Source organism: Rhinolophus ferrumequinum, chromosome 15 (assembly GCF_004115265.2).
Source record: "Rhinolophus ferrumequinum isolate MPI-CBG mRhiFer1 chromosome 15, mRhiFer1_v1.p, whole genome shotgun sequence".
Taxonomy (NCBI): Eukaryota; Metazoa; Chordata; class Mammalia; order Chiroptera; family Rhinolophidae; genus Rhinolophus; species Rhinolophus ferrumequinum.
Genome location: NC_046298.1, coordinates 33,573,075 through 33,590,169, shown reverse-complemented (window position 1 = coordinate 33,590,169; position 17,095 = coordinate 33,573,075). Strand labels below are relative to the sequence as shown.

Here is a 17,095-nt window from a genome sequence, read left to right as displayed (position 1 = left end):
AGCCCAGAGAGTCAGAGAGAAACCAGGAGCCAGGACAGGGCCATCTGCCTGGGGTCGCACCCCACCCCCCTCCACCTGGGCCTCCTCAAAGGGAAAGTGTTGGGGAGGGGCTTTCCCCTTTTGCAGCATGGCTGCTCAAGGAAGCAGGGTGGGCAGCGCCCCAGGACCCAAAGGATGCCACTCTTCAGGCAGGCGAGCTGGGGCCTGGCTCACCATCCCCCAGGAGTGCCGGGTCACACAGAGGTGACGCTCTACAGCAACCCTCTTTGAGCCTCGGTTTCCTATTCTGCTGAATGGGCAGCTTTGCTCAAGCTTGATGCCACTCAAGGAGGATGGGGGCTGGTGAGAAGCAAAGAGACCAAGGATGGGTGCCGGAGGGACTGTGTGCAGCAAGGTTGGGGTAATCATTGCAGCAGGGTCCTCTACCCTGTTCCTTGGTCACCCTCGGGGTTCTGACTTGGATCCAGCCTGGGTCCCAACCCCCGGCTGCCAGAGCACCAGCTGGTGACGTGGGCAGGTTGCTGTGAGTCTGTTAGTGACAGGGCGTTAACAGTGCCAGTCTCATTGGTGCTGAGCAGACTCAACAAGACCTCAAGAAGCTTCTGGCACATCTCCGCACTCAGTAAAGGAGCTTTGCTGTCATAGCTGTCACTGTTAGCATTCTCATTTCCTTCCTCAGACTCACCCAATCACGCATGTGGCACCTTCCTCCCGGCTCTGAGCTTGCTGAGCGGCACCCTAAGCTAAGGAGTAGCAGGCGGGGCATCCAATCGGGGGCTGACCTCCTTCGTTCTGGCTTGAGCAAGAACACGGGGGCAGGTTTCTTCCTGCCCATCTTGTCTCCCACCACCATCTGACCAACCTCATTTGGGACCAGAAGCAGAGTTTGGTGCCCGCACTGGACTGGAGGGCGCTGGCCTGGCATGGCTCACACAGAACTGTCCACAGCTCCGCAGACTTCTCTGGGGATGCCTTGTGACTTAGATCCATCCCTCTTTGGGTTTTGTGACTGTGGATGTCACTCCTGTAAAGTAGCTCCCTGCTCTGTAAATAAGGGCTGGCCTGAGATTTGCATAGTGTTGTGTTCCTACAGATTCATCCATCTCCCAATCCATCCAGCCACCCATCCACCTACCCACCATTCACCCATCATTTATCTATCAACCCACCCATTCTTCCATCCATCCGTTCGTCCGTCCATCCATCCACCCATTCATCCATGCATTGTCATCCACCATCATCCACCCATCCACCCATTCATCCACCCAGCAGTCCTGGGGACTCCTATATGCTAGGAGAGGAGGCAGAATTAAGAAACCCAGCCTGGCAGGCTTCCCGGCCCACCTCCACCTACTGTCATTTCTCCCACTGTCCCCCACTGGCCTCCGTCCAGCTCTCTGGCCATCCTGAAGATTCCTAAAAGCCTGAAGGTGAGACAACCTCAGGGCCCCTCTACCTGGAACGCTCTCCCCACCTCGCTAGGCACAGCTCCTAATTGATCCGTCAAACACAGCTTCCAAATCACCTTCCCTGACTGCTCCACGGGCCACATCTATTGGGGCCTTATTGGTTGAATGTCTGTCTCCTATAAGTTCCCAGAGAGCAGAAACGGGGCTGTCTGGGGCACTTGTGTAACCCCACAGTGGACTCGCATAGTATTTGTAGGAAGGAGGGAAAAAGAGAGTGGGGGTTGTGGGGGAAAGGAAGGAGGGGAGGTCCCTGGCTCCCTCCACGCCATCCCACCCCATGCAAATGGCAGTGGTCTCTGGAGCCAGCAGTCCTGGGACCAGGAGGGATCAACCCAGCACCTCACCCCCCTGCACCCTCTCCAGCTGCAGCTACTTCCTTCTCAACTCCTTATCTCCTAGGCCGCCCAGCTCCAAAAGCCACAGCCAACGTCCGCTTCCCCACAGACACCAACTGTCCAGCCCTGGGGGAGCAGGGAGTAGGCAAGCACCCCCACTCCACACTCACGGGCAACTTTCTTCTGTCTCCAACTCAAACTCTGTCAGCCCCGCTAATTTGAAAACCAGGTCTCATCAGGAAAGTGGAAGTGTCCCATCTGTGGGGGGGGGGGGTCCCCACAGGTGCAAGCTACCTGAACATCTGCCTGGAGCTGGGGGTGGGGGCTGCCCCACCCAGGCTGCTGTCCTGTTGCCTTCACAGGGGACTGTGCCTCCCCAAGACCCCTTACTTCCTGACTCTGATTCCTGCCCCCGACTTCTTGCAGCCTGGAAAACAACAACAATGGGAACGACGAGAATACTAATACCAGCCATCAGAGTCACCGCGGCATTGCTGCATGCCAACCATGTGGCAGACCATGCTCAGCATCTCAGGGCAGGATCTGACTTCCTGGAAACCGTCTGGGAGCTGGGACTACTGTGATCACTGACCAGGGAAGACAGTTGACCCTCAGACCCTGAATCAGAGCACAGGAAGCAAGGAGGGGCCGTGAGGACAACGGTGATGCCCAGGGGCTGGCGCTTCTCACAGGACCCTCCTCTCTCCCTGAGCCCTGGGGTCGTGTATGGAGGACATGCACGTGGTAGCCTCTTCCAGGAACAAACACAACCTCGTTTCTGGAGAAGGATGCCCAACTGCTGTGACAGGGGTTGCCTCTGGGGAAAGACGGGGGAAAGGAAGTCTCAGTTTTCTCCGTGCTCCCTTCTGCACTGCTTGAATTAGTCATCATGTGCAGGCATTACCTCAAAACTCAACTCAATTCAATCAAAATAGCACAGACGCCTGTGTGCCAGCCCTGGGTCTGCAGGCTGCACCCTCTGGCCTGGGTAAGGCTGCTGAGGCTGCAGCCATAGTTGGTCCTCAGGGAGCCGGCCTCAGGGCCAGTGGAGGGGCATAGGGCATGAGGCAGACTGTCTCCTTGGTGAGGCCGCAGGTTATCCCCTGTCTTCCCACTGTCTCCGGCGGAGGGCAGGAGCCGGAGGAGAGCCCAAGACCACCCCAGGCTGAAGGCAGGGCCAGGCCCAGGAGGGTGGGGAGACAGGTGGGCAGGGATGCAGGTGGGGGATCAGCCGGGATGGTCACTGACCCCATGTGCTGCTGACCTGTGCCCCTCCCAGGTCAAGGAAACACGCCCAGCAGGCCCGGGCTCAGGTGGGTGGGGTGTCACCGGCTGGCGGTAGGAGGAAGTTGTTGGAAAGTCAGACCGGAATCGCCACAAGGGAAGGCCGGGCAGGGCTGGGCCCAGATGGTTCCTGTTGAGGAAGCGGTGTGGGCACAGCTGCATGGCTGCTCCCTGGCCCCCCAGCCGCAGTATCGCAGGGACACAGCTGGCTGCCTTGCCTGCAGCCTGTAGGGAGACCTCCCCCACCGCCTGCCTCCCAAGCCCGCCCTGAATCACATGAGCCCCTGCCGCCTCCCGCCCCTTCCCCAAGCAGGCAGGCGGTGGCTGCTAGAAGACCCAGAGCTCTATGGGGGACAGAGTCCTCAGGCTCTGAGAAACCCAGGCTGGCCAGAACTCTTCATCTGTCCCTTGAGGCCCCACGAGGTCAGCCGGCAAAGGCACTCACAGCCGACTTTGACCCTGGCCCCACACTGGCCCCTGTTGGAGGGCTGCCTACCTCGCACCTGGGTCAAGATTCAGTCTCCAGGATCCACCTCCAGCTCCATGTCCCACGCAGCCCCTGTGCTGGAGAGCAGACTCCTGGCGTCCCCCAGCTGCTTGGCTCCCCGGGGTCCCAGGAAGGGCAGCCAAGGTAAGGGGATGGGGGGTGGGGGAGCAGCTGGAGCAGGTGGCCGGAGAGTGACATCTCCAAGCTGCTGCCTGCCCAGCTCTGTTGACAGCGAGAGCCTGCTGTGTTGACTCACGTCAAACATCCACACAGCCTCCCCATAGGGCACAGTCCTACACAGCTGGGGCAGGTGGCCTAGGGAGGACCTGGCAGGTGCCAGGCTGGGTGTGTGGGCCCTACCCAGAGCAGATGCTGGAGGCAGGGGCTGCTGAGTTCCATATGGGAGGGTGGGCTCTGTCCTCCTCAGTGGTCAGTGTCCCAGAGTCAGTGAGGAAGGTGTGCAGACGGGTAAGGAGCACAGAGCCCTCCTCCTGGGCGGCCCAAGACGTGGAGGTTAGACGAGGAAACTGAGGCCAGTGGGGAGAGGGCCTAGCCCAGGGCCCCAGGAGCGAGTGATGGTCCAGACAGGGAGCAGCCCTGCCAGGGTTCCCGCCTTTTGCAGCTAGTACCAGAGGGAAGTGGGGGACATGGAGAACCTGGCCCCCGTCTCCCTCCTGACACCCTGACTCCAGCTATTAAATCCCTGGGGGTCTAACAGGAACTCATCCCAGGGCTCAGGGGCCAGAGAATCTGTAAGCAGATGACCCTATTCCTTAGCCTACAGACATGTGGTCAGGCTCCGAGTAGTAGCCTTTGGAACTTTCTGGAGCTCACAGCCCTAAATCTCACTGCTGTAGTCATCTCCAAGGTCTAAGCGGGCCCCTGACACCCACACTCAGCACCCCTACCAAAGGGCGGCACTGCCTCCTCTACAGAGACCACATTCCGTGAGCAGGTCCCCACCTGCCGCCATCTAGGGGCCTAAGGGCCAGCCCCTGACCTGGGGCTCTGTCAGTCACCTCAGACACATCCAAAGCTAGAATGGCCCGACTTCATATACAATAATGAGTGTGTTAGTGGCTTCTCCCAAATGTGGGTGACTCAAGGATGCCTACGGGGAGGTGCCAGGTCACCGGCCCTAGGAGCGGGTCACCCTGCCCCTTGAGCTGACTGGAGGCTCTGGTCCCATCCAGCTTCAGATGGGCACCACACCCCACTGTCCTGGAACCAGCAGCCTGGTTCTGCCACCCGTCGCTGTGCCCTGGGCCAGCCCTTCCTCACCTATGCCTCAGTTTCCTTGTGTGTCAAATCCTATCTACCTGCTCCCAAATGGAGTGCAAAAGCAGCTCTCAAAAGCCAGGCCAGGAAGGGAGGGGAAAGCCGGGTGAGGTGTGCATGAGAGCTTCTGGCTGCTGTTTCGTTTGGATGGTGTGGAACGGAGCGGGGAGGAGGGTGCTGGAGGACCCAGGGAAGGAGCTTGAGGCCAGGAGGTGGCCATGCATCCGGCTGTACTCACAATGTCACCCGCGGTATTGGTTGAGCTGCAGACGTGTGGTCTGGGTGGACTTCTGATGCAGAATCCCAGCCATCGGTTTATTGCCCCATGGTCACTGAGCATCCATCCCAAGAGGGGCGCTGCTCACTTGGGGGGCTTCACTGGGAGGAGGGAAAGAAGTGGGCATTTGACTGGGGCATTGCATTGAGTGCATTGGGCACGGAGGTCCCAGCCTGTGCCACTGGCTTTTAGGAGCTCATGTCCCATCTTCCCTAAATCATCTGGCCCCATAGACGGCCACAGCCACTCCGGGAGAGGCCCAGTACCCCTCACTCCCAGGAGGACAAATCCTGGACCCTGCAATGCCAGAAGGCACCACCAGGGAAAGCAGTAGTGGGCCAGGTTGGAGGGAGCCCTTGGGGGACCTGAGGCCTGGGGGTCCAGGATAGGCCCGTGGGCGGCATAGTTCCACCATGCAGCTTCTTAGCCCACAGGCTTCCCAAGAGTGTCTGAAGACCTTTGAGACCCAAAACGACATTAAGTGTCTCTAAACTATGAAAAGAATAAGTCATGTCTTTTAAGGCTGAAGTGTTAAAATTCTTTCTGTTTGAGAACAAACGTATGTGAATGCAGCTCTGCTGCCCTCCTGTTTGGTACAAGGCTGAGGAGGAGGGGGTTTCGGGGGGAGGGGCCGAGAATGGGGGCGCAGATGTGGCCTTTGTTCCTCTGACCATCGGATCCCACAGCCAAGCACAGGGCAACCCTGGGCATCTGGGCCCCTCCCTGGCCCATGCCTTCAGGGACTGGGACCCTCACCAGGCCTGCTGTGGCAGAGGGTCCGGGACCCATCAGGACCCCAAAGTGTGGTGGATCCTCTGAGGGCAGGTGAAAACCCAACTGTGGAGGGTGGAAGGAACAGCCTCATCTAGAGAAGGATTTGCTACACGCAGATTTATCGGGGGCCTACTGTCTGTACTAGGAGTTGCGCTGGGATTAGGGGCTTGTCCCCATGAGACCACTTTCCAGATGAGAAGATTGAAGGTCAGCGTGCTGTGCCCCCACAGGAAGGAGAGGTGGGAACCAGGATACCTGGCAGAGGTGCAGGGGATGGAGTCATTGAAATCTCACAATTTAGCCTAAAGCAGAGGATGCTGGGGGGGGGCGGGGTGGCAACGTACTGTGACCACCTGAGACAGGCCTGTTCAGTATCATCTGAGAGGCTAGTGTGGGATCCAGGTAGCAGATTGCAGGTTAAGCTCTAGATAGTGAGCAACCCGTCATCAGAGGAGTGCAAACCAAGGCAGGGTGGGATGTTAGGAGGTGTTGGGCAAACTCCCATGGAAGGCACCATCCTGTGAAGAAGCCAGAATCCAGCCTTGGGTCACCTGGCTCGGGGTCAGTGTTCAGAGACCAAGTGGCATGGGCTTCTCCTCCCCACCTCACACTCCCTCCCTCACGCTCTGCCTCCTCCTTCAGCTGCTACCTGACCACAGGCTGTTCTATGGAATGTTCTCTGATTAGAATGCCCTTCCAGCTGTATTCATTTCCTGGGGCTGCTGTAACACATTATCCCAAACCAGGTGACTTAGAACAACAGAAATCTATTCCCTCCCAGTTCTGGAGGCAGAGTCTGTAATCCAGGCGTGGGCAGGGCCACGTTCCCTCCAAAGGTTCTAGAAGAGGTGCCTTCCTGCCTCTTCCAGCTCCTGGCGGCTCCAGGAGTCCTTGGCTTGTGGCCGCATCACTCTAATCTCTGCCTCTGTCATCACCACCTGGCCTCTGTGTGTGTGTCTCTGTGTCCTCTCCTCTTATAAGGACACTTGTCATTGGATTTAGGACCACTCTAATCCAGTTGAATGGCATTCCAACTGTCCCATCTGTGTCCCAGGTAGCAGGATTGGGGGAAGATGTCCAGAGCCTGCACAGCCCATTTCTGTCACAGCCTATGGCTAGGACTTGGGCACATGGCCAGCATCTGCCAGGGAGGCCAGGTACCTCTGGGCAAGTGGTGCAATCTAAAGCCTGAGAGGTCTCTACTCCAATCCCCCTCCACCCCACTTTTTATTCAGCCCTGACCCCTTTGGGGAGATGGTCCTCTTCGGTAGATGCTGGTAGATTCACACATGGAGGGCCCAGAGTGTCTGGGGTCAGAGTACGCATGAGAGAACATTGGAGTCACAGCTCCTGTCTGCGATGGGGGATGAGGGCCAAGCCACAGTGACCATCTGACTTGTGACATGACTGACCATCTGTGTCTGTGCAAAGTACTGTCAGCACTTATTTGATTCTGTCTATACAGTTGCTCCTGCCCCTACTCTTCTCATAACCTGCAGGGCACGGAGGTCTGACACAGACCAAAGCGGCAGACCTCATCTCCCACCTCCTATGCCCTCCTTGTTGACTACACAGTGCTGGGGCCTTCAGTGTCGGGATCGCAGCTCAGGGCCTGCCAAGTCCTGCATGCCTCTGGAACTGCCATCACAGAAAAAGATACTGACGTTCCAAAGGGCACACAGCAAGCAAGAGCAGAGGTGCCATTGAACCCGGCTCTGCTGACCCTGCAGGACAGATGCAGAGGCACATGGGTATGGGGACCGTTTAGGATGGAAAGCTAGCCCCAGACCCCGTGCCAGGTCAGGCAATCCGGGCAGGAAACCAGGAGCACAAGGATGGGGCAATGGAGTGTGGCTAGGTAACAGAGAAACCATTTACAAAGGCCAAACAGTGGCAGGGACAGCACAGAAGTCTGGGCGCCTATACCTCCTGGTCTGAGGAGTAGAAAGGGGAGAAACAAGGAGCTGAGAGAGGGGCCGGGAGAGGTAGTGGAGTAAGGGACTGTGACCATCCAGGGAGCCAGGAAGCTCTCAGGAGAGTGGACAGAAAAATAAACACCAACCTCTCTCCCTTCTTAAACCCCACATCTCCTGAAGCCCCGGGATGGTCCAGGGCCAGCCTCCAGGGCATAGAGGGGGGCAGGGCTTGACTCTGGGACAAATGGATGCTTTGGACTGAGTCTCCCAGAAAATTCAAGTGCACAGCCCCCATCCTTGTATCTTTGTATCAGGACGTAGGGGAAGCCCGTGGAGGGAGGACTTTGTTCCGCCCCAGATTCTGGGAAAGTGGACTCCTTTCTTTTCTTGGTAAACATGGATTGTTCTTTTCCTGGGACCCGCAATTTCTGCTAGAACTTGCCCATTCTTTCCCACTGCTCTCCCCATCCCGCCAGCCTTCTGGACCGGCCAGCAAGAGGACACCGACCCCCCACGTCCTCCCACCATTGGACCTTGAATCCAAGTCTAGGAAAACACAGCCAAAGGGCAGGATGTCACCCAGGGGGACAGGGTGCAATCTAGGCCAGCTTCCTGGAGGAAGTGGTCCCACAGGGACAGCTGGAGGTAGCAAAGAAGACTTTCACTTCTTGACATGTCCTGACTAAGAAGAAAGGCATCCTTAACCTGCCTGCTCTGGGCTGCGCGGGGCTTTCTCATGCACTTTCACTTCCGTGACTGCAGTTGGCCAGAGGAGGCACAGCCAGGAAGGGCAGCTTGGGGAGAGGCCCAGTTGGGGTGTAGCTGAGCCTGGAATCTCCATCCTGTGCTCTTTCCCAGAGGTGTCCACTTGGGATGGGGCTGAGGGAAGGGAGAAGGCCAAGGGCAGCCATGGCAGGGAGAGACGAGGGGCCTTTCCCACCACCACCCACCCACCTCTGAGGGCACTCCAGGCTAGCCAGTTGCCCATGGACTCTGGGTCATTTATATTGATTGTTATGGCATCGAAGTTGAGCTGCAGTAATGAAATTTTCATCATCAAACTACTACGTGCATGTTCCACTGGCACAGCCATGGTGGGCTATTTTCCCGCCCCTTGTCCCAGCCCCATTCGGCCAGAGTGCCCGGGGTGCCTGGGTCAGAGGCCCGTGCTTGCACACACCCCTTCTCCAGAGCTGGTGGATCAGGAGGTATAGGGTGCAGCCAGCTTTCAGGCGCATCCTCCTGCGTTGGCACATGAGAGACCTGCGGCAGGACCCTCCTCAGGCGTGGCTGTCTCTGCTCCAGGCAGGGGGGCACAGGTAGCATTGTCAAGGGCTCAGCAATCCTTGGATGATGAGTTGGGTGTGCACCCAGGGGCCTGTCTCTCGGACAGAGGAGGCCTTCCGAGTGGACCGCGACTTGCCTCGGACTCAGCGAACCCCTGGATAGTGGGGACACAGGAGAGGGCCTCCGCAGTTACTCCCCAAAAACTCGGGCTACTGGAGGGGAGGGGGCTGATAGAGTGGGAGTGGCCATCCAATTCCAGACTCCTTCCTAGCCCCAGGTATGGCTTCCTCACAGCCATACTCCAAGGCACGATTGATCTGGTTGTACAGATGAGGACACAAATCAGAGAGGTCAAGGAACCTGCCTGAGGTCATACAGCATTGTAGGAGAGCTGGGGTCCTCCCTGTCTGTCGAGCACCCTCCTCAGGAAGAGATGTAGCCAAGGTGGGACCTCAGGAAGGAAATCTCTTTTGCACCCACAACTCCTCCTGGGAAAGTCACCCTCAGCAGCCCACACCTTCAGTTGGACCCTCCAAGAGCCTGCAGTGGGGTCTGCACGCTCCACACTAGGGAGCCCAAGGCAGGTGCAGCCTGAGGCCCACAGCTGACACCTGGATTAAGCACATCCCAGCTGATGCGACAGAGCTGCCTGCTTGTCCCAGGGTCCTGAGGGTGAGACACCCGGTCCCACACCCCTGCTGGCTGCTGCTTTGGAACCTATTGAAAAGTGGGCCCATCCCTGCCCAGGTCTCACACCACCCACCACTGAAGTGTACGTGGGTGTTTTGACTGCCTCCTCCACACGACTGAGGGCTCTAGGAGGGTGTGGGCCTCTAGGTGCGGCTTTCACTCTGAGGGGTTGGCGGCAGGTGCAGAAAGGGGTCCCTCCCTCAGAGGGCCACCTGCTAGTGTGTGGCTCACAGCCCCAAGGGGGCCTGTGGCTGCGTCCCTTCCCTGGGTCTGCACAGCTTCACAGACACATCGAGAGGCTGGACGGTGCAGTGCGAGAAGGCCTGAGAGGAGTGGGGGGGAGTCATGCGAGGCTGCTCTGAGGACATGACCTCTGGCAAGGGTCTGTGCTCTGGTCTGTGTGCTGTAGCTTCCCTGATTCTAGTTTACTCATCTGCAAGGGCAGAGGGCCGGACCAGATCAGTGGCTGAAATAGAAGGGCTGGGCTGGGGAACAGCTCCGCCATTCACCCCACAATCCGGCAGGCCTGTCTGGGATGTGGGGAGGACAGCCAGCATCCAGAGAGTCTGGAGGATGGTCCCCCCAAGCAACATCCACCTGTCCCCGTGCCCAGCCCACTGTCTAGAACTTCCCTTCCTTCCCCCATCCTCGTGCTTAATCCCTCCCAGGATCCTGGCTGTGACCCTCTGCAGTCTCTCCCCTGGCAAAGGACACTTGGGGGTGCCGAGAGGGAGCCCATGGAGGAGGAAGTAGGGGATTTACTCCGCCCTGCAGACTCCCAGCGCTTCCTCCTTTCTCCCAAATTGGGGTACATTTTGAGTGCTATGGAAAGCCCCGACTTCACAGACCCTACGAGGGGGGAGCAGAGTGGGAGGAAGGACAAACACGCAGGAAGGGGCAGGAGGGACGTGACACATTGGCCCACCTGGCTGTGCCCCTCACTCCAGGCTGCTGGGACCTCAGATACCAGGCCAGCCAGGGCCAGCTCAGCCGTCTCCATCGAAGGCTCCAGATTTCCTCAGAAACCGGGCTCCCTCTGCGAGATCTGGAGCTGGCTACCTGGGGTTTTCTCACAGCTGGGTTCTCTTATTAAGAGAAAGGACCTAAGGTTTCCAGCTCCCACTCTGTGCAGGGCGCCTGCCAGCCAGGGCATGGGACCCCAACACCCAGACCCTGGAGCTCAGACCAGAGCTCAGAGAGGTTGTTGTTTGCCCGAGGGTCCCAGGGCCCGCTTCCCACAGGACACTGCCATCGCCCCCACTGATGGCCAGGCACTTACTCCTGCCTCCGCCATGAGAGGAAAGAGGTTTCCTCCCCTGGTGGCTCCTACCTTCTTCCTGCTTGTTTCCCAGGGAGCCTCAGTGCAGGGTGTTGCCCTAGACCGACAGACAGAACAACAGACGTCAGGGCCCTCCACCACCCTCCACCACCGCAGCATTTCTAGACCAAGGTTGGGACCACACATCCTAAAAGCAGGTGACAAAGCAGGTGACAAAAAACGCAAGTCAGAACTCATGTCACTCCCCTGTTCTCGGCCCCCAGAAGCATTGCTCCCCCAAGTCCTCTGAGACCCAGAGGCTGGCTAAGGGGCTGAGCTTGGCCGTGGCCTCTCAGCCAGGGCTTCCTTGTCTGCAGCTGGAGGGACAGCCCCCACCTGTCCCTGGGGGGCTCTCCAGGCAGGGGCTCCACCCAGAGCTTCAGGGCAGAGAATGCAGCTGGTGCATGGAGATAGGAGCAGGCAGCTTCCTGTCAGAAACTGAAACTGCCAGGTGCTTCCCTCCCTCCCAGGTAACCCAGAGACAGCTGGACCGCCCGCCTGCAGCCCCTCCCCTCCTTGCTATCCCCAGGCGGGCGGACAGCCCCTCTTTCAGGCAAGCACACTCGTCCACCCCAACTAGGCCTCTCGCCTCTCACCACACCATGCATTTCTGAGCCTCCGTTCACCACCTGTGAAATGGACTGAAGGGCCCTCTGCTCCCTGGACAAGTTGGGCGCCTCACAGCTCTGCCACCACCTGGGGCTGCCAGTCCAACCTGAGCCACCCTGATGAAGGACTGCAACATCTTTGTGCAAAACAAAGGATGCAAAGTACCTTAATCATTTTTAACTGGAATCCATGTGAAGATAATAGTGTTTCAGATAGATCACATTTAACAGAACATTAAAGCCAATTTTGCTCGTTTCTTCTTTCTCCTTCACTCTGGCTGCCAGAATATGAAACATTTCACACCCGGCTCACGTCCAGTTCCCACTGGACTGGCTGCTCTGAATCCGCGGGGCCTGGGAGACAGGAGGGTTAGGTCTCACCCATCAACAGCAGCAGCTGGGCCTCTGACGTGCTCCCTGTACATCTCATTCTTTGTCACTGCAGCCTCTCTTTAATTTAAATTATGAAATAATTCATACACACCAGAAAAGCTCCACCACAGGGAGGAAACAGGGCGAGCACGCAGCGTTCATTTCAGAGCCCACTCCTTCCTTGTCTCTTCTTCGTAAAAATGAATTATTATAGATTTGGTGCCCCCCCCCTTTTCTGAGGCTGCCCCACCCTGGAGTGGTGAGATGGGGTCAGGAGCTGTCTAAAGCCAGCCTGCTGGGGCAGGACGCAGTTCAGTGTTCTCAGTGGGCTCTTGGCTAAGCTGCTCGAACACCAACCCCCCGGGCCCCATTTCCTCATCAGTAAAATGGGACCAATAACACACGTCAGCACTTAGAGCCTCACCTGCAAGTTTGCTTGCTTCCACTCATCCAAGGGACTGCTTTTATCTGTGTCTTTCCCAGATATATTGTGATGTGCCGTGTTTTACACTGTTACATGTGCTATGTATTCTTTTGTAATTTTCCATTTTCTCCCCCTGTGGTCATTTTATTTGGCATCGGTGAGGTGGTTCCTTCACGGTGTCCCAGTGAAGGAGCCCAGGCAGGGTCAGAGGATGGAGCTGCAAGGAGAGTCCCTCCCAGCTCCTGAGGAAAAGCCTTTCGGACCATCACAGTGTCCAGCAATGGCGTGGAATGTTTCTGGAGATTGTGAGCACCCATGGCTCGTGGGGGAGTTTCCGGTTTGTGGAAAATTAGTGCGCCAGCACGGGAGGTGAGGCAGGAGGCAGGGCGCTAGGCTGGGCGCTGGACTCCTGGGCACTTTTACTGGTCCCCCCGCTGAGCACATGGGGGGCCTCAGGTGAACTAACCCCCATCCTTTCTGAACACAGGTTCAGTGGTCAACCCCGCTGAGGCCGTTGGGGGAGGTCCAGCTGCAATGAGCAGGTGGGAAAGGGGCCAGGGTGGCAGTGACCCTGTCCTACTCTGCTCTGTGTACGGGCGGCTGTCCCCATCCATGACTCCTGCCATACTTCTGCTGAGGACAGGTTAAACCTGCAGTGCTCTGGGCCACAAAAATTCTCAGGTGGTGGAAAGTCCTGGCATTGTGTGGGCATGAGAGATGCGACCTTTGGAGCATGAGACCTCCGACAAGCTGGGAAACCCCACTCCATTCCAGGAAGCAAGAAACAGGGTTCCGAGTGGCCGGGGAATGCCTTGGCCCCTCCACGACACTAGAGGGAAGAAGTGGCAGAGCGGGGTTCTGCATCTGCCATGTGCTGTCTGAGTCCCTCCCTGGCTGCCCCCACATCGGTCCACAGTACAAAGGAAAGGGCCTTGGCCTGTTCTGGAGATGTCAGGAGACTGAGCTAGTGAGTGGATGCGTTTCTGGGTCCCGGGATGAGGCCAGGAACGTGTAACAGAGCAGCACCTCACTCTGGGGCCTGAAATGTCCTCCTGTGGGCCAGCCCTAGCTCCTGCACTGGGCCTGGAGTGGGCAAGATGAGCCTGCAGCTGCCTCTGGCATCAAAGCAGCAGGCTGGGTTACCGGGGGGCAGTGAGAGCCTAGCAGGGACCCTACAGAGGGTGCCAAGGCAGGGGGCATTGTAATATAAACGGTGGCAATGCTGGTAACCATATTTCCCAGTCGCCGAGCTCTTAGGGAAACGCTTTCCTTCATCCTCTTGTGTCTGTGAAGGAGGCATGTTGGCACCCAGCTTTGTTCCCATGACATCGAGATAGCACAGCAGTCACTTGGTGGGGTAGGGGGCCTGTCACAGGCTGGATGACAGGGCCTATTGTCAAAGCCAGTGGTTGGGTGGTTTTTTATTTATTTTTGCTTGCGTGCCCCTAACATGTTTTTAAAAAGCCAAGTCCCCATTAAGATGATATTTCTTACCAAATGGCCTTGCCCAGCTCAGTCACACTCTACCCTGGGGCCACTTCTTTTTTGGCGGATAACCGTGGTCCATGGCTGAAGAAGTTTGCAAGGGTAATGGTTAGCTACACTCCACAACCTGACCGTGGGTCAGGTTTAACACTCCCCGACCCCCGTCCATGGAGACATGTGTGAGGGAGGTACACCAGGCTCACTCCTTTTTCACAAACTCTCTGCCCCGTAGGCGCCCAGCCCACTTGGTGTGAAACGCGACAGAGGCAGGAGCCCGGGCCCCTGGGAAGTATCACACCTTGAACATCCTTCAAACCAGTGGCCAGATGCAGGACCCTCGGCAATGCTACCAATAGGCCAGTTTGCAACCTCTGAATATTGGTCGTGTTGTTCAGTGTGTTGTATACTTTATACTATACACGCGCTTGGGCCTATTTTCATGAAAACCTTGACGCTGCAGTGTTAGTGCACTTGATGAATGAAAATGTTGCCACAAAACCAAACTAGCAGGGCTGGTCTTCACTGAAAACCATCTCACCCAGACTGACATTTGTCAGCTTTTAATTCAAATAAGCATGTTATGAAATGGCCCAATGGTCTCACTTCTGAATTCCAATTCTAATCTAAATGGCTAGATGGATGGATGGATGGATGGTGGATGGTAGATGGATGGTGATTGGATGAATAGATGGAAAAAGGATGAAGGAACAGGGAAAAAAGGAAGTAGGAAGATAGGCAGGAACGAAAGTTCAAAGTATACCTTTCAAAAAGTTAAATATATAATTCTTACATGAACATATAGCAAGCACGTGTCAAAGATGTGTCTCCCTCATGGATAAGGAACCAGCAGGATGGCCAAGTTGATTCAAGGGAAGACATGGGCAGTTCTAGGTCCCATGAAGGAAGAATGACACCCTAAGACCGCTAAACCAGTCGGTAAAGCACAATCTTTTCTGTGAAACAAAAATCGTTTGCCACTTGTCTATTTCCTACAAGTTAACACTTAACTTAGTCTGGGACCCAATCAGCAAGAAATAGGAAGTCAATACAGGCATGTCCTCTAAGGGCCACTGAGCCTTGGCAGCCTGGCTTGGCCCCAAGAGGACATGAGAGGTAGGTGAGGTATGGAGGTTTACTGGGTTTTACACCCTGAGGAAAAGCACCCTGGCTGGATTTGGGCTACAGGAGAGGTGTGACTCCGTACGAGTTGGAGAAAGAAGATGAGGAGGAAAGAGAATGGCCAGAATAATCTGAAAGTTAAGGACCCCACGGATTCCTTTCAGCTATCTTACCCAGGTACCTGGAAAGTTGTGCGCATGCCAGTTTTGAAGACCCTGGCTATAGGCCAACAGCTAATCTGCCTGGGGCAGGGCTTGGGGGAGCGGGTAGTGGAAAGTTCTCTATTCACTTTTCACTGGAAGACACAACCGCTCTTCTTTCTGAGGACACCACGGCAAACCAATTGTCCTCCACCCATATTGTCTCCCCTTCATGGTGAGGACACAGGGGCTCAGAGACCCACAGCCTCTGGGCGAGGCCTGGAACCCTACCTGCTGCCTCCTCGCCCGCTCTGCCTACACCAGGAGCTGCTACCGGCTGTGATTCAGCAAGAGGCAGTTCTCACCCAGGTCTGAGGTTTGCCTGATCATTTCACTGCCGTGACAGTGCCTGGCACACAACCAGTGCTCAAGCGACATCCTCTGAGAGAGAGAATGTGGGAGACTACTTGGATTGGTAGAAGTGGGGATGAACCCGGAAAAATCATAGTAAGTGAAAGAAGCCAGACACAAAAGGCCTCACAGTGTATGATTAGATTCACATAAAGTCCAGAAAAGGCAAATCCACAGATACAGAAAATATATTAGCGGTTGCCAGGGGCTGGGAGGGGAAGTAACAGGGAGTGACTGCTAATGGGGACGGGGTTTACTTTTGGGGTGATGAAAAGTCCTAAAACTAGATAGAGGTGATGGTTGCACAACAAATGTGGATATATTTACTGCCACTGAATTGCCCATTTTTAGATAGTTAAAATGGTAAATGTTATGTTATTTGGGCACAATAAAAAAAATCTCCAATTTCTTAAAAAAGAAAAATGGCAAAATGAGCACTGAATCCAGGCCTCAGGGCTCCCACTGACCCATGCAACGTGTATCCTGCAGACATGGAAACTCATCAGTGGCCTCGCTCCAGAGGCCCCTATGTTACATCCGCTCTCCAGGGCCTGGGCGGTGTTATCTCCCTCCTGCCCTGGGCCTATGCTGCTTCCTCTGGCTTCCCCTCCAGATTTGCTGTGGGAGGAGCCAGCCCCCAGCATCCTGCCCTCCTGCCCTCAGCCAGGCGCTTAACTGCCCTGGGATGGCTGAGAAGACAGGGTGCAGAGGTCCCTTCTTTATCTCCTCCTCTGCACGGTTATCTCCTCCACAGCATGTTTGCACGTGCTTGTTGTCCATCCTCCCAGAAGCACTTCCTTTCACCGGCTATGCGGGGTGTATACCCAGTTCGCCTTCTGAGCCGGCAGAAGCAAGGTGTGTCTGTGCGCAGAAATCAGGCCAGGAGTTGGAGGCTGCGGCCCTCAGGTGCAGGGTGCCTTTCCCCATGGTAACACCAGGCTTCTGGGATGTCTGTGCTGGGGCCGTGCTGAGCACCTCCAGCCCCAAGGGAGACACTGGGCATGATCCGTGCTCCGCAGGGCTCAAGGAGTGTCACTTCTGAAATGCCACTCCTGACAACAACCTCTTGGATGTCTGTTTTCGGTCCTTTCAAGTAGACCTTTGGGTGATTGTCCCCGCTGACTGGTCTAGGCTGCAGGTCACCCGTCCAGTGCCCTGGGTGCAGGTATAGCTAATCTGTCACAGTACCTTTGTGCTGAGCTCGGATGAGGCCTCAGCATGCTTCACAACAGCAGTGCTCCCGAGGGCTAAGTCACTTCCTGCAAGCCCTGGGTCAGCTGTCACACCCTATCCATGGAGAACAGCTATTCCCCACCGCCCCCATCCATGGATGACTGATCCTGTTGCCAAATGCAATTAAAATGTTGAGTCAGGGTCAAATTGCCATAGAAGCTTCCACCACTCTCACTTTCTGCCAGACT

The 17,095-nt window shown here is 56.4% G+C and overlaps 1 protein-coding gene across 3 annotated transcripts in view; it reads left to right on the top strand.

Annotated features, from left to right (window-relative positions):
* Positions 1–3,343: 3,343 nt before the first annotated feature.
* The window catches only part of CBFA2T3 (CBFA2/RUNX1 partner transcriptional co-repressor 3), a 91,856-nt gene continuing 78,104 nt past the window's right edge, over positions 3,344–17,095 (top strand). For 2 of the 3 annotated variants that reach the window (XM_033128322.1, XM_033128323.1), the window contains exon 1: positions 3,344–3,719. In XM_033128322.1, the coding sequence (XP_032984213.1) occupies positions 3,365–3,719 (355 nt within the window). In that variant the 5' untranslated portion in view covers positions 3,344–3,364. The remainder of the gene's footprint in view (positions 3,720–17,095) is intronic. The other variant, XM_033128320.1, reaches the window with a different exon arrangement.